Below are 17014 nucleotides of genomic sequence, written 5' to 3'. Positions count from 1 at the left end.
CACTTTACATATACTTCAGGTGACTGAAAAAATTATTATGGTCAGTCGATTTTCCAAAGTGTGCACACACCCGTACACTACTGCATGCATGCAGCAGAGCTAGTGCGTACATGCAGCCATTGAGAGCATTAATGGTGCATGCATGTTTGTGGAGAGTAATTAAGATCAACCCAACGACCTCATTTTAGTTTGAATTTAGCAACATCTTTTTATGAATTTTGTCTATCATGTGCAACGTGCAAGTCCAAATGTTTTCCATGTCTTTTCTTTGTGTCCCCTTCGTCTTTTCCTTTTCATTTTTAAATGTGTGTGCGCACATGCGTGCGAGTGTGGGTGTGTTGTGTCGCGCGTGTGTGTGGGTGTGTTGTGTCAACGTCAAGGTCAACCTTTTTTTATATTATAAAAAGACGTACACACTTATTTTTGCACGTTCCGAAAAGATGCAATTCTATGTAAATTGTTCGTAAATTTTATCATTATCTGTTTTAGTTTTAGTTTTCATTTTTAAGGTAATACTAACACCACAAATTCATTCTACTTAGAAAACTTCATTATTTTGATTTCATTCTTCCTCTGAAGTTTTTATTATTTTTATTTTGTTTCAGTTTTTATTTCATTTTGTTTCTTAACTTCTATGCAAATTTTGTCACTATTTGTTTTAGCATTTTTTATTTTCTTTTGCCTTAAAGTGTAATACCAATGCCACTAATTCATTCCCTCAGAAAACTCATTATATTGATTTTGTTATTCTTCCTCGGAAAACTTTATCATTTTGATTTTTTTCTCTGTTTTTATTGCATTTTCATTCTTCTTAAAGGGTAATACCAATACCACTGATTCATTCTTTGTTAGCAAACTTCGTTATTTTGAATTTGTTTTGGTTTTTCTCTCCTTTTCTATTAGGGGTAATACCAATGCCACCAATTCTTTACTTCTTAGGAAACTTTTGTTTTGCGGAAATTTCACTATTACGTGCTTATTCTTGCACACTCTACAAAGATGCAAATTATGTGTAAATTGTATGCAAAATTTGTCATTATTTGATTTAGTTTTATTTTTTATTTTCTTTCTTCTTAAAGGGTAATTCATTCTGAAAGACTTCTTTATTTTCATTTTGATTTTAGTTCTTATTTAACTTTTTTTCCTCTTTAAGGGTAGTACTAATGCCACCAATTAATAACTTCTTACAGAATTTTATTTTGCAGAAATTCCACTATTACGTACTTATCCTTGCATATTATAAGAAGACGTAATTTCTGTATAAATTGTATGCAAATTTTGTAAAAAAAATCAGTTTGTTTCTTTTGGAAGGGTAATATCAATGCCACTAATTTATTCTTTCTTAGAAAACTTTATTATTTTGATTTTTGTTTTCATTTTCTATCTTCTAGAAGGGTAATACCATTGCCACTAATTCATTCTTTCTTAGAAAACTTTATTATTTTGATTTAGTTTTAGTTTTTCATTTTGTATCTTCTTCAAGGGTAATACCAATGGCACTAATTTCCTTTCTTCTTAGAAAACTTCTTCAAGGGTAATACCAATGCCGCTAATTTCATTTTGTATCTTCTTCAAGGGTAATATCAATATCCCCAAAGGAGGAGGCTTCCCCAAGCGAGTGTACTTCAACGGCGAGGAGTGCGCGCTCCCCCACAAGTTACCGTCGAGTGCATACCGGCGGGCAGGGGCTCCCAGCCTCTTGCAGGTTGTCACCGGGTTGGTTCTTGTGGTGATCGTGGCTCTTGTGGACTCCTTGTGCTTATGATGTGTGAAATTTCCGGGGATTGTGTCATTGTATAGGGATTTGTCTTAGGGTGCTACATTTGTTGAACATTTTTATTTGGTGGTTGGGGGATATGTTTTCACTTCAATTCAAATGCTACAGTGACCCCAAACGAAGGAATTGCTCTCGAACAACTACAAACTTAATAGCAAAGTGCAGGTCTGTTGCAATGGATCCAAATGGATTGCATATGCATGTTTACTTACTTGAAAAAAATCACCCTAGTTTTTCATCTAGAATATATCCCTCTTAGCAAATATAAATAAATATGGTGTGTGTTTTGGCATGTGGATCCCATTAGGTAGTGAGCTATTTGTTTTCATCCTTCACCACGTATCATTGTGCCATCAATTTTCCCATCCCATTTTCTACTGGTCGCCCACACCCCTCCTTCAGCCACCCGCACCTCTCACATCCACACCGCGAGGACATGTGAACCGTAGAAGCGGCAACCGAGAGGACACACAATGTTGGTGGGCCCTCGCCCCAACAGCGGCGTCACACGCGCATGTGATGGATCGATGAGGTGGTATCAACATGCCAACTTGCGACAATTGGTTTTGGGGGCTAGGGTGGTGGGAGTAGGCGAAGCCAGCGACAATTGGGTATGGAGGCCTTGTTGCATTCTAATGAACCCATAGTACCGAGTGTCGAGCCTTGGTGTGGGATTGGGCCTGGCCGATATCATCCAAGTGCCTTGTTGCATGCTAACAAAACTACATTGAATAGTTGGGGTTAGCCTACTAACTCTTTCTTTAGGGGTCCCCTGATGAAGATCCTTTCGAAGTGTCAGCAGACGACCTTCCTGTGGTTGTACATTTGGTGAAACTCACATTAGACCTCAGCATTTCCGACAGGGTTCACGCATGGTCTTCAAAGGTCAAGGACGCCATAAAAGATTAGTGTAGATTGGTATTCGAGAACATGAGGTACATACATATGTGTAATTTTCCATGATCAAACCTTAATTAGAAAATGTAATTTTATTCATCAATTGTTGGTCAAACTTAAATCTTGAGAAATCAGTTGGGCCGTACCCACGAAGATTGAAAGCCGATAGCCCGCGCAAAATGGACGGCACGGAAATAACTCGTGGGCGCCAATACCTTCAATATATATGAATTGTTGGTCAAACTTAAATCTTAAATAAAATAATAAACAGACTAAGATGAAAAAATTTGATCCAAAGTTTAGACTAAAGAGCGACAAGAGATTTTGGAGAATTACAAAGATGAATAGAGGACAATCAACTTAACGACTAAAATGAAACAAACAACGTGCATGCCTACATCCATAGGAAGCATGCATGCCCACAAGGACAAAGGCATACCAAATCAAGGAACCACTCAGGTGGCATAACAAGCGGGCGCCTCATGTCCTCGTCGCGTCGTTGCTCTTCCAGCGATCGTATCCCTCCAGCGCGAGCTCCGCACGACGCCTCACCTGGTCCTCGACCTTCACAGACTGCTGTACTGGAGCGTTTTCATGGCCCACCTTTGTTTTCTGTAGCTGCTCGCGTAGAGCCACAACCTCCGCGTCCCGCGCCGCCAGCTCCTTCTCAAGCACAGCTCTTGCTGCCTTCACCTTCCCGAGCTCGGCATCCAGTGCCGCCACCTTATTCTCCAGCAGAACTCTCTTTGCCTGCTCCTTCTCGAGCTCGGCATCCAGTGCTGCCACCTTATTCTCCAGTAGAACTCCCTCTGCCTTCTCCTTCTCGAGCTCGGTACACCGTGCAGCCAGCAGCTTCTCCAACATAGCTCTCTCTTCTTTCACATTGTCCAGCTCGGCATTACGTGCCGCCAACTTCTTCTCCAGCTCCAGCGCGTACGAGGACGTGTAGTTCACTGTCTGCATGCGTACATTGTTTCCGCGTGAGAAATAAACAATGTGATTCTGACCACACACACCCAACTACGGTAAGATGAACAATTTGCTCATGCAGCATACCTGGAGCATTGATTCGTCGGCCTGCGGGACGACGCCGGACGGCTTTGCCGCCGTCAAAGGGCGTTGCTGCGCCTTTGTCTTGCTGTCATGGCCGGCGCTGTCGATGTCGTGCGTGTCCGGCAGGGGCAAGTGCAGTGGGATTGGGCCGAAGCCCGGCGGGGCGCTGGCCTGAGAGCATCTCCAGCCGGCCCCCAGGATGCCCCCCACTAGCACTTTTTGGCCGCCGGCGCCTAATTTTTCTCCCAGCCGGGACCCCAGGAGCTCAGTTTTTGCCGGATTTAGCGAAAATTAGCGCCAGCGCGCGCAGGCGAAACCCAGCCTGTCGGGGGGCTCTTGGGGGCGGAGAGAGAAGATTTTGCATGCGTTTGGCCCACATTCGGCCTCCCACTTCCTTTCTCTCCAACCTTTTTCTCTGCGCGGGCACTCCTCCCCGCCTCGCTCACCGCCTCCACGCCAGGAACCCGTCGCCCTCGTTCATGTCGCCGCAGCCGAAGGCCACGCCGGGGAGCTCCGTCTTGGCCAGCGTCAAGGACTCGGCGGCCGGCGACGCTGTGGGCGGGCGCGGGTGGCGAGGCCTGCCACGGGCGGCCCCGGCACCGGGCGCGCCGGCCACGGGCGGCACCGGCCCCTCGCACGGGCACGATTGGCGGCGGTCGGGATCCACGGGCGCGCCGGCCAGCGGCGGCCAGGGCGGGAGGCTGGGCGGCGCGTGGGACGTGGCGTGTCGGGCGCCCCCCCCCTCCCTCCTCCTTCTCCTCTCCATCCTCGGCGGCGACGGCCAGGCTTGCCGGCGTCGTAGTGGTGAGCCATGAAGCGCTGGATGGACGCCAGGGTTGTCGCAGAGGTCGTGGTTGAGGAGGTACGCGGCCACCTCCCGCAGCACGGCGTGCTCGCCGCGGGCAGTCTCCTCCGCTCCCCTGTCCGCGCTGCCGACGGGTTGGGGTCGAGCTCCAGCCCAGGAGCACGCCTCTGTCGCCGCTCGCCGAGTCCGGCATGGCCGGCGTGGCGGACGGGCCGGCCGCGCCCTGCTTCCTCCCCGCCTCGTCGCGTGGCGGACGACGCCTTGCCCTGCTTCCTGGATGCCAGGCGGACGCGCGCGCCCTGCTTCCTCCTCGTCGTCTGGCGTGGCGGACGCGCGAGCTGCGGGACGTCGCGGTGGAAGCGGCCGCGGAAGGCCGGCGAGACGCAGAAATCGTCCACGCAGAGACTAGCAGCCGGCGGCGGCAGTGGCGTCAGCGTCGTCAGGAAGCAGCCGCGGTCGCAAAGGAGGGGAGCTCGAGGAGAGGGGGGGGGGGGGCGTGCGTGGGGGCGAAACGAGTGGATATTTTCTCGATCGCACGCAAAAAGTTTCGCCGGCTGCCCCCAAGAGGCGATAAAAATGTCTCCTGGGGGGCTCTATGGCTGGAGATGCCCTCAGTAGGCAGCGGCGCACTCATCTCAGAATGGTGAAGTCCAGTACTTGGACTAGCCTCCTCATGCTTCCTCTTTTTCCCGGATAACGCCAACGTTGGCATGGTGCGGTCGGGCTCAGTTTTCACCTGTCCAGTTCCGAGCGCCGGCGCCTCCCCATTCTTCACGGATAGACCTGACCCTATTATGCAGCACAAAAGTGAATTATTTGCTCAAGAAATCATGGATTGGATACTTGAAAGAAAGTATACCTTTAGCGATACTGGAACCATCAGAATTTTGGGGCGGTTGTGGCGACGGTGTGGACTCGCCGGCCAGGCTAGATGACAAAGCCGTGGTAAGATCGGTCTTGAAAACGTAAGTTCGGAGATCAACCGCAGTGCCATGTTTCTCCCGTAGCTTTGCCAGCAATTGCTTATCCTTACTAGTCAGCACCAGATCGGTCTTTGGCCTAGCGCAAGCCCAAAGTGGTTGAGCACTTGGCAGAAAAAGCTGGGCAGCGGGAAGCATACTCCGGCCTTCAAAGCGTGCTCGTAAACGCAGACGGCGCTGTCTTGTTGCGGCGTGCAGGCGCGTTGGTCGCCGGCGGGACGCGCCGTGTACCCCGTCGAGACAGGGTACTTCCTGCAGACGTCGTCTACTGCGCCCTGGGTGAGGAGCGACGAGGCGTAGCGCTCAGCGGCGACGGGACCTGATAGCCCCAGGGCGGCAGTGGCGGGGGTGGAGCGAGGCGGGTTGGCGCCGAGGAACTCGACGGAGGACGTGGAGGAGTCGGACTCGGACGAGGAAGGCATCGCGTTGGGTGCTTGTGGCGTTGCTGCGTACTCCTATGGAATGGATAAATAGCCGAGAGAGAAGCAGAGTCGTGCTGTAGTGTGTGACCTCGAGCTCTCTGCAGCTTTGACTCGAGTGAAACACAGTGGGAAAGGGCGCCTCTCGAGTAAACAAATAGTTTGCAATTATAGTTTTTATGACCTGCATTAGCATTTTATTAGTTAAATTTTTTTCTAAAATTTGTCATAAAATATAAAGGGGACCAATAAACCAGGACGAAGGTAGTACTTTCAACATATTTGTCTTATACCAGTATAATATAAAAAAATACATTTAAATTCTGGTGGTGCATCTAGCATCATCTGAGAGCATGTGTTGGTGTGTCTAACAGATTTGACAAAATCTTGTTGATGATTGTCTTTGGTGAATCTGCACGAATCTGATTTTTGCTTGTCTATGTTCGTGCATCTTTAGATTGGATTATTTCGATCGACGCTTCTCTTAATCGGTCTTATGAGTCTTTAACACGATGACTTCGAAAGAAATATGTCCTAAAGGCAATAATAAAGTTGTTATTTTATTATTCATGATAAATATTTATTATTCATACTAGAATTGCATTAACCGAAAACTTGATACATGTGTGGATACATAGACAAAACTACGTGTCCCTAGTATGTCTCTACTACACTAGCTCGTTGATCACAGATGATTAAATTTCGTAGCCATAGACATGAGTTGTCATTTGATAAACAAGATCACATCATTAGTGGAATGATGTGATGGACAAGAGCCATCCGTTAGCTTAGCATAATGATCATTCAGTTTTATTGCTACAGCTTTCTTCGTGTCAAATGTATATTCCTCCGACTATGAGATTATGCAGCTCCCGGACACCGGAGGAATGCCTTGTGTGCTATCAAACGTCACAACGTCACTGGATGATTATAAAGATACTCTACAGGTATCTCCGAAGGTGTTTGTTGGGTTGGCATAGATCAAGATTAGGATTTGTCACTCCGAGTATCAGAGAGGTATCTCTGGGCCCTCTCGGTAATGCACATCATATGAAGCCTTGCAAGCAATGTGACTAATGAGTTAGTTACGGGATGATGCACTACGGAACGGGTAAAGAGACTTGCCGGTAACAAGATTGAACTAGGGCCCTGTTCGGATATCCACCAGATCCGTGAAATTAGAGGAGTTGCGGAGCACCTAATTTGCAGCTCCAGTATTTTAGCGTACAACTCCGCCGGCTCCGCGGAGCCGAGTCTGGGAGCGAAGGGACTTCGAACACTCCCTAGGTATGAAGATACCGACGATCGAATCTCGGACAAGTAACATACCGATGACAAAGGGAATAACATATGTTGATATTGCGGTTCGACCGATAAAGATCTTCGTAGAATATGTGGGAACCAATATGAGCATCCAGGCTCTGCTATTGATTATTGACCGGAGAGGTGTCTTTGTCATGTCTACATAGTTCTCGAACCCGTAGGGTCCGTACGCTTAACGTTCGATGACGATATGTATTATATGAGTTATGTGTTTTGGTGACCGAAGGTTGTTCGGAGTCCCGGATGAGATCACGTACATGACGAGGAGTCTCAAAATGGTCGAGAGGTAAAGATTGATATATTGGAATGTGGTATTCGGACACCGGAATGGTTCCAGAGTGTTTCGGGAATTTATTGGAGTACCGAGGGGTTACAGGAACCTCCCGGGGGAAGTAATGGGCCTTATGGGCCATAAGGGAGAGGCAAGGCAGGCCACAAGGAGGTGCCCCCCCCCCCCATGGGAGTCCGAATTGGACTAGGGGAGGGGGCTAGCCCCCCCCCCCTTTCCTTCTCCCTCTCTCTCTCCCATCCCCCTTTCCCCCCTCCGGAAAGGAAGGGGGTCCGAATTGGACTAGGAGTCCTAGTAGGACTCCCCCCTTTGGGGGGGGGGAGCCCTGGCCGGCCCTCTACCCTCTCCCTCCTTTATATACGGGGGCAGGGGGCACCCCAAAGAACATCAATTGTTCTTAGCTGTGTGTGGTTCCCCCCCTCCACCGTTTACTCCTCCGGTCATATTGTCATAGTGCTTAGGCGAAGCCCTGCGCGGATCACATCACCATCATCGTCACCACGCTATCGTGCTGATGGAAATCATCTACTCCTTCGACCCACTACTAGATCAAGAGTTCCAGGGACGTCATCGAGAAGACGTTCGACTACATCAACCGTGTTAAGCTAACGCTTTCGCTTTCAGTCTACGAGGGTACATGGACTGATACGTCTCCATCGTATCTATAATTTTTGATTGTTCCATGCCAATATTCTACAACTTTTACATACTTTTGGAAAAAAATTATACTATTTTTTGGACTAACATATTGATCCAGTGCCCAGTGCCAGTTCCTGTTTGTTGCATGTTTTTTGTTTCGCAGAAATCCCATATTAAACGGAGTCCAAACGGGATAAAAACGGACGGAGAATATTTTTGGAATATTTATGATTTTCGGGAAGAAGAATCAACGTGAAACTATGCTCGAGGGGCCCACAAGGCAGGGGGTGGGCGCGCCCCTGACCCTCGTGGACAGCCTGTAAGGCGGTTGCTGCTCTTCTTTTGCCGCAAGAAAGCTAATATCCGGAAAAAAAATCTTATTGAAGGTTTCAATCCAATCGGAGTTACGGACCTCCAGATATATAAGAAATGGTGAAAGGGCAGAATCAGGAACACAGAAACAGAGAGGGACAGAGAGAGATAGAGAGACAGATCCAATCTCGGAGAGGCTCTCGCCCCTCCCACGCCATGGAGACCATGGAACAGAGGGGAAACCCTTCTCTCATCTAGGGAGAAGGTCAAGGAAGAAGAAGAAGAAGAAGAAGGGGGGCTCTCTCCCCCTCTCTCCCGGTGGTGCCAGAACGCCGCCGGGGCCATCATCAGCACTGTGATCTACACCAACACCTCTGTCATTTTTATCAACATCTCCATCACCTCCACCCATTTATCTACAGCGGTCCACTCTCCCGCAACCCGTTGTACCCTCTACTTGAACATGGTGCTTTATGCTTCATATTATTATCCAATGATGTGTTGCCATCCTATGATGTCTGAGTAGATTTTCGTTCTCCTTTCGGTAATTGGTGAATTGCTATGATTGGTTTAATTTGCTTGTGGTTATGTTGCTGTCCTTTGGTTCCCATCATATGAGCACGGCGTGGATCACACTATAGGGTTAGTTGTATGTTGATAGGACTATGTATTGGAGGGTTAGAGCGACAGAAGCTTCAACCTAGCATAGAAATTGATGCATATGGGATTGAAGGGGGGCCAATATATCTTAATGCTATGGTTGAATTTTACCTTAATGAACATTAGTAGTTGCGGATGCTTGCTAATATTTCCAATCATAAGTGCATAGAATTCCAAGTCAGGGATGACATGCTAGCAGTGGCATCTCCCACATAAAACTTGCTATCGGTCTAGTAAAGTACTCAATTGCTTAGGGACAATTTCACAACTCCTACCACCACTTTTCCACACTCGCTATACTAACTTTATTGCGTCTTTATCTAAAAAATCCAAGTTTTTATTTATGTGCTCTTTATATTCTCGCAAATCTATCCAACAACACCTACAAAGTCCTTCCAGTTTCATACTTGTTTCAGGTAAAGCGAACGTTAAGCGTGCTAGAGTTGTATCGGTGGTCGATAGAACTTGAGGGAATATTTGTTCTACCTTTAGCTCCTCGTTGGGTTCGACACTCTTACTTATCAAAAAAGGCTATAATTGATCCCATATACTTATGGGTTATCAAGACCTTTTTCTGGCGCCGTTGCCGGGGTGTTATAGCGTGGGGTGATTATTCTCGTGTGTGCTTGTTTGCTTTATCACTAAGTAGATTTTATTTGCTGTTCTAAGTTGTTCTCTATCTTTAGTTATGGATATGGAACACAAAATACCAAAAAAATAGGTGTGCTTTCTACTCATGGAGATGGGGAACCTCCTAAAACCCTCGATGCTAGTTATGTGAAAAATATTATGTACTACTTTAATAATCCTAAAAAAATCCATTCAATTATGTAATGGGAGACACGTTGGATCAACGTGAATACTTTAGGGATTATCGCTTGACTCAAAAAGGGAAATTATTATGGGATCAAATTCATATGTTGCATTGGTATGCTCGGGAACTATGCTTGAGATATGATTACACTTGTTGCTCTAGGATGAAGGCTTCACACCTTCCCTTTTCATGCAAATTTAGTGATGATAAAACCTTGGCTTCTTATGCTAATGGTATATATATGATTACAAATATGTGGAAAAAATAGAAGAATTGGTTGCTTTTATGGGTGATTATGAATTTAGTTTAGGAGGTTCACTAGCAGTGCAGTCTACAAATGTGACCAGCTTGGTTTTGTCCTTATTGAGAGTGACAGTTCTTGCTTCAAAATCCAGAGATATGGGGCTGTGCTTTTTGAGCATATCACAACCCAGGACTACATCATACCCTTGCAGATCAAGCACTGTTAGGTCATTGGAAAATGTTTCATTCCCTATTCTGAAACTTGCATTTGGTGCAATTGCTCCAGAATTCAATGATCCTCCTCCAGCAACTTTTACTCTTTTTGTGGGTGTGTTCAAGAGGGGACAATTGACCTTAAGAGCAAATTTCATGTCAATGAAAGTGTTTGTACTTCCTGTGTCAATTAGTGCCACTCCTTGTTTGTTCCCAATCATGATCTGGACAGCTAGTGTTCCTTCAGAAGTGTTGCCTGAAACTGCTTGTGCAGATATTTGCATGCATTTGTCAGAACTATCAAAAAATTGCCCTTCAGCAGCTAGAACTGCTAGTTGTGCTTCTTCCTCTTGGGACATTTCTTCACTTTCATTTTCACTAGCAATAGCATGAATGCTTGGAGATTGCTTGCATTTGTGCCCTGGGACCCATGGCCCATTACATCTCCAGCAGACACCAGGTTTCCTAGTTGCAGGTGCTGCTGGTGGAACTGAGGTATTTCTAGCTGTAGTAGTAGGAGTTTTGTTCTGAGTAGTATGGAATTGCAACTGCTTATCCTGCTGGGTGACATAAGCTTGGTACTTAGCTTGAATACCACTTTCAAAATCCTTAGCCATCTAGTAAGCTTGGGTGAGGAGTTTGGGTCTCTGTGGTCTTAGGTTACATCTGGTCGTTGGTTTCAGTCCATTGATGAAACTCACAAGATAGTAGTGCTCTTGCAGGTAGGGGTGCTCATCTCTAACCACACCCATGATCTCTTCAAACTTATCAATGTAAGCTGCCACTGTCAATGTTCCTTGCTTGACATTGTGGAATTTTTCTAATATCTCATAGATACTAGAATCTGCAAAGCGATCACATAACAACCTGCAGAAATCTTTCCAGGGTATAGCATAATTCTCTAACTGTGCACCTCTGACCCAGTTATCAGCTCGCCCAATGAAATAGGTGAGGGATAAGTCTGCCTTGCATTCGTCAGGAACTTGAGCCAGTTGGAAATACTTATTTACTTGTCTGATCCAGCCCAGAGGATTGTCACCATTGAAACATGGGAAATCAATCTTAGGGCCTTTGGAGATGTTTTTGAGAAACTGAGTTGCACGTTCAGATCTGTGCTGCTCACTTGTGGTCAGATGAGTTTCTGCTGTTTTTGGTTGTTGCTCCGCTTGTTTCAGATGTGTTTGTACAAGTACTTCCATTTGTTTTTGCAGATCTTGCACTGTGAGCTGTTGACTGGGAGCAGAGTCTTGTTGCACTGCTGTGTTGCGTGACGACGAAGGTGAATCAGGGTTGGGAGGGCGGGTATTTTCACCTTGCATTTCTCTCAGGAGAGCAAAAATCTCGGTCTGAATCTTGGAATTATTCTCGACCAGTGTTTCCACCTTGCCGATCTGGGCTTCCAAGGCTCCTACCTTGGACAGGCGGGAGTTGATTTCTTCCACTTGATCTTGGATCTGACCTTGCTTGTGCGTCATCGCCGTGACTTCGGCGCAAAGAACATCTAGTTCTTCTGAGATCTCCTCCATGTGCTTGGTGCGCGACGGCATGGTGAAATCACTCGTAGCTCCAGAATTTTACCACGGGAAGAACCCAGAACCCTTGCTAGAGATCACCCTGATCGGTTGCCAACAGTGGGATTTTACCGAGCCGAAACCCAACCACTGCAGCCTCGATCTGAATTTCGCCGAGATTCGACTGGCTTCTGGTACCAATTGTCAGGCTGTAACTCTCTTTGAACGCGATAATCACTCGAACTAGCCCCGATTGTATTGATGCAGCGGATAATTCTCTTACAATTCAGGGTACAAGTCAAGGATCGACCGAATTCTACCAAGTATATCTAGGGTTCTACGATAGTTCTAGCTATTACAACTTGGAGAAAGGGGAAAGATGCTGGGGATCCCGATCCGCTGAGGCTTAATAGCTGGCGAGGAGGTGGCTGCGCACGTGAGCGCTGTAGCTGTCTTGGCGTAACGGCAACGGCTGGAAAAGGAACAACGTTCCATGACTGGTGCCAGCCGTTGATCTTCAGGCGATCATTTCATCGTAGCCGTTCATTTCCCAGGTGCGTAGCTCTTCGTCAGTGTCGCTTTCTTCAGGCTGGGTGTCCATATCTTCAGTTAAGTGTTGTTGATCATCAGGGTCCTGACAAAGCTTCACACGGGGCTCCCCCACCGCCGCGCCCTGCGCCGCCTCCACCGCGGCCTCTGCATCTTCACCCGCGACGCTCTCCCTGGCGGCCGCCATGCGGCGTGATGGAAGGGAACGCCAGCGGAGAACCGGCACCCACTCTTCCTTGCGCATTGGTCCTTGGTCCTGGTAGCGAGGGGCAGATGTTCGACGAAATGCCGGACGACGGAGCGGCAGTTCAGGGCGCTGCTTGTGTTCGATCAAAAGGCCCAGCAGAGGAGAAGCGTACTTAGGAATCAATGCAAAGTCTTGGCCATTAGTGGTCGTACTTTAGGAATCAATGCAAAGTCTTGGTCATTAGTGATTTGGGAGACGATGCTCAGATCAGCTCAGCTCGACGGCATGCTTGACAGGAGGCGCTCATATACAGCCGGCTTGTTCGAGCTGCAGAGATGTATGTATCCAGTGGCACAGGACTGAATCAATGCAAGGGCCTGGCCATTTGTGGGCTGGGAGACGGTGTTCAGCTCCGCTCGATGGAATGCTTGACACAAGGCGTGCATGTTCAGCTCCGCTCGATGGAGCCTGCCCTCCCGCCACGATGGATATGCAAGCATGATAACTTATATGCTGTTTTATATCTCCATGAATCTAGGAACTTTTGCTTGCATTGTATTATTTGGTCTACGTACCGGAAGGTCCGGAACTGATAACATTCGAGATTATGCAGGATTATACACGAAAGATCCTTTTTTGGCCCACTTCCTATCTAGGATTTTATTTACTAGTCCTTTATATTCCAACGTGTCAATCGCCAAATGCTTTGGCAATTTCCCCGGGTCCGATGAAGCAATATAATTTTGAACCAGACCTTTTGATCTTTGGTTATCTTTCGGAGTGAAGAAGTGCTGGGCTCCTTTTGGTGGCTCGAGAGCATTGCATTCGGTGAAGATGTTTAGTGCTGCAGAGTGCAGACATGTGTACCCAGTGGCTGTTTTACATGGACTGATAGCAACAGGAGATACTATTGAATCAGTTGGTTGACACAAGCAGCCACATTTGGAAGTTGGACCAGCACCTCTCCTAAAGTCAGTGTTCATCTTCTATCAGTCAGGCAAGTTGTAAAGAGAGATGAATATAGAAACAGGAAGGGGGGGGGGGTCTTTTTTTTAGATCAATGCAATTCCAAAGTTTGTCATTCAAACATGATTTGGGATTGAATCCTTACTAAGATTCCATGAGCCAATTCAATGAACAACCAAACAACATAATTTGTATTTAGACCCATTTCAGTTTTCCTGGTGAACAGTATTCCAGCCCAATGCAATGCAAAGCTCTCCAATTCATACATCCAAACAGAGCCTAAGTTTCTGCTCAAGATATATCTGCTTGATTGTTTTTTTTTTTCAAAGTTAACAATTTTGTTTTTCAAAACCTAGAATGTGGGTTTGGGTGTACACCATTGTAAACGTGCTATTGACCTAGAAAGTGTCATGTTTATACTAGACAGGCTATCATATTATCGACTCTGGGAACGAATGCCACATGTTTAAATTTTAAAACTTTACAATAGTAAAAGGCTACATGTATCCATTGATGCAGAGGCCGGGTTTTTACCCTCTTTTAAAACTGTGCTCCTGATACTTGTATCTCCCGCCAGCAGTGTCAGTGGTGTCAATTACCCTCCTAGACAGTAACCCATGAGCTCACTTAAGAGTTAACCCATCTAGCTATCTAGAGTGTTCCATCTTGGAATTATTTCCTTTTCTTTGTCCATAAAAAGGATTACCAAATTGAGTAGTACTTTGTGCACGTGCTCTGTTTCTCAAAGTCCAATGCGTGATACGCATGATCGAGACTGAAAGATGTTGCAGATAAGTTTCTGCGTTGGCTGAGCCCCATGGTGATCGCGACATGCCAACTTTCCACAGGCACCTCAATCATTCACCTGGACTACACAACCCAATCAATCAGGTGCCATTTTCTCCCAATCTCTCTGTGTGTGTATATCTAGCTGCCTACACTGTCTTCTCCAAATAGCACAACAACAATGGCGCCTGATCTTAACCCATTTCCAGACCTCAAGCATGTCCTCCAGTGGGCCGTACCACTACTCATCATAGCTCCCACGGTAATCTTCTTGTACCTGCATGCCATTGGCAACAAGAAGAGTGGCATCCGTCTTCCCCCGAGCCCCCTGAGGCTACCAATCATAGGGCATCTGCACCTGATGGTGCACGAACCACACCGCTCACTGCAGAGGCTAGCCCGAAGCCTCGGCCCCGTCGTCCACCTGCAGCTCGGCGGCGTCATGGCCGTCGTGGTTTCGTCGCCGGAGGCCGCCAAGGAGGTGCTGAAGACGCACGATGTCCATTGCTGCAGCCGACCCTCTTCACCAGGCAAGTTCTTTCGCCCCCCTAATGCTACTATCTGCAAGGTCGACCGGTTCTCAAAACATTTGGAAAATAAACAGTCTCTAAACATCTCCAAATGTTTGAGAAATATATTTGTAAACTAAGCAAGTTATTTCTATCTGAAAAGAAGATAGTAGTATTGAATTCCAGGTGCCAAATTGATCACCTACGGCCAACAAGACATCGCCTTCTCGCCGTACAACGCGAGCTGGCGTGAGAGGCGCAAGCTGTTCGTCTCAGAGCTCGTAAGCACCAAGCGCGTCCAGTCCTTCGCCTACGCACTAGAAGCTCAGGTCGGTGAGCTAATCCAGTCACTCTCACTATGGTCTCCGCCGATCGAGCCCGTCAACCTTAACGAGACCCTGTTCACGCTCATCGACGGTTTCATCGGCACGGTGGCGTTTGGGAGCATGAAGGGAGCCAAGCTCATGAAGTACGCCAAGTTCCAGCAGGTGTTCAGCGAGGCCATGGTCGCCCTCTCCGCCTTCTCTGCGCAAGACTTCTTCCCGGCGTCGCCGATGAGCCGGTGGTTCGACAAGCTCGTCGGGCTGGAGGCGCGGTACCGGAGGATATTCCTAGAGCTGGACTCGTACTTCGAGATGGTGCTCAACCAGCATATGGATCCGGGAAGGGTGAAGCCTGACAAAGATGACCTTGTGGATGTGTTGATCAGTCTATGGAAGGGGCAAGGAAAGGTCACAAAGGACCACCTCAAGGCTCTTCTAATGGTACTAACTGAACTTGTTCTTCTCTGAAGCCAACTGCATATTTATACATTTTAAGTACTCCCTCCGTAAACTAATATAAGAGCATTTAGAATACTGAAGTAGTGATCTAAACATTCTTACATTAGTTTACAGAGGGAGTAAATCATAGTTAATATGGTCATATTTGCTTTTGATTAGGATGCATTTATCGGTGGCACGACCACGAGCTCGGTGACATTGTTGTGGGCTATGTCCGAACTGATCAAGAATCCGAAGGTGATGAAGAAGGCACAGGCAGAGATAAGGAGTTTGGGCAGCGGCAAACAGAGACTAGTGCAGGTCGACGACCTCTCTAAACTCAACTACCTCAAGATGGTCGTCAAAGAAACACTACGACTACACCCGCCGGCACCGCTGCTCGTCCCTAGGGAGACCATGGACCATGTGAAGGTCCTCGGGTACGACGTCCCGGCAAAGACAAGGATCTTTGTGAACGTGTGGGCTATGGGGAAGGACCCTGCCTGCTGGGACAAACCTGAAGAGTTTTACCCGGAGAGGTTTGATGGCATCGACACTGATTTCTATGGATCGCATTATGAGCTCCTTCCATTTGGCGCCGGGCGGCGGATCTGCCCTGCTATCCCCATGGGCGCCACAATCGTGGAGTTCACGCTTGCTAGCTTGCTGCATTCCTTTGACTGGGAGTTGCCTGACGGCATGAGGAAAGAAGACGTGAGCATGGAAGGCACTGGCAGACAGGTTTTCTGTAGGAAGACTCCCCTGTATCTTGTTCCATCTTTTTATACGGGCTAAAGCATGAATTTAGACTGCGAAACCACATCTTGTATTTTCGAATGGAGATAGCAGTATTTTGCTCTCTTTCCTTTAGTATTTAGAATATGAAGAAAAAAAAACTAAGTTGTCGCCTGCATATTTTCACTAGTGAAAATATTCTCTTTATGACTTAATAATCTGTTAAATTGCTTTGTCAACTCTAGCACATATGTAAAATCTGAAATAAAGTTTAAACTTTAAAACACCCTCTGACTTGTTTGTTTGCAATAATGTGCTTTTGCTTTCTAATACAGCTTGCAAAAGTCTATTGTTGCACATGTTGCTGATGCATTCATCTTCAATAATGTAACTGGGTTCTTCAGATTGTAGCCTACAACTGTAGTATGGAGGAAACTTCGAAAATTACACTTCTAAAATGTTACCTAGGCTAGCATTGGAAGCTTTCGCCACTGTTGCCGCCTCTTCCTCTTCCCCAAGGTGAGTTTCCCTATTTTCAACCCTAGAATGCATGGATGTGTGTGGTATAGATAAAGAAATGGATGGA

At 47.0% G+C, this 17014-nt stretch overlaps 1 protein-coding gene across 1 annotated transcript; it reads left to right on the top strand.

Annotated features, from left to right (window-relative positions):
* The first annotated feature begins 14531 nt into the window (after nt 1-14531).
* Nucleotides 14532-16606, top strand: LOC123159304 (4-hydroxyphenylacetaldehyde oxime monooxygenase). The gene is made up of 3 exons (XM_044577132.1): nt 14532-14953; nt 15119-15696; nt 15874-16606. Exons 1-3 carry the CDS (start codon nt 14605-14607, stop codon nt 16486-16488), a joined length of 1542 nt encoding a protein of 513 aa, XP_044433067.1. The 5' UTR covers nt 14532-14604; the 3' UTR covers nt 16489-16606.
* Nucleotides 16607-17014: the final 408 nt, after the last annotated feature.

Source organism: Triticum aestivum, chromosome 7B (genome assembly GCF_018294505.1).
Source record: "Triticum aestivum cultivar Chinese Spring chromosome 7B, IWGSC CS RefSeq v2.1, whole genome shotgun sequence".
NCBI classification, from domain to species: Eukaryota; Viridiplantae; Streptophyta; class Magnoliopsida; order Poales; family Poaceae; genus Triticum; species Triticum aestivum.
Note: the sequence above shows the minus strand (reverse complement) of the source record. Positions and strands in the feature narration are given on the sequence as shown.

Bases quoted from the DNA above. Each gene is read 5' to 3' on its own strand.
- LOC123159304 (XM_044577132.1), top strand. From the start codon at position 14,605: ATGGCGCCTGATCTTAACCCATTTCCAGACCTCAAGCATGTCCTCCAG. The intron at 14,954-15,118 runs GCAAGTTCTTTC...ATTGAATTCCAG, and splicing joins CAGCCGACCCTCTTCACCAG to GTGCCAAATTGATCACCTAC. The intron at 15,697-15,873 runs GTACTAACTGAA...GCTTTTGATTAG, and splicing joins ACCTCAAGGCTCTTCTAATG to GATGCATTTATCGGTGGCAC.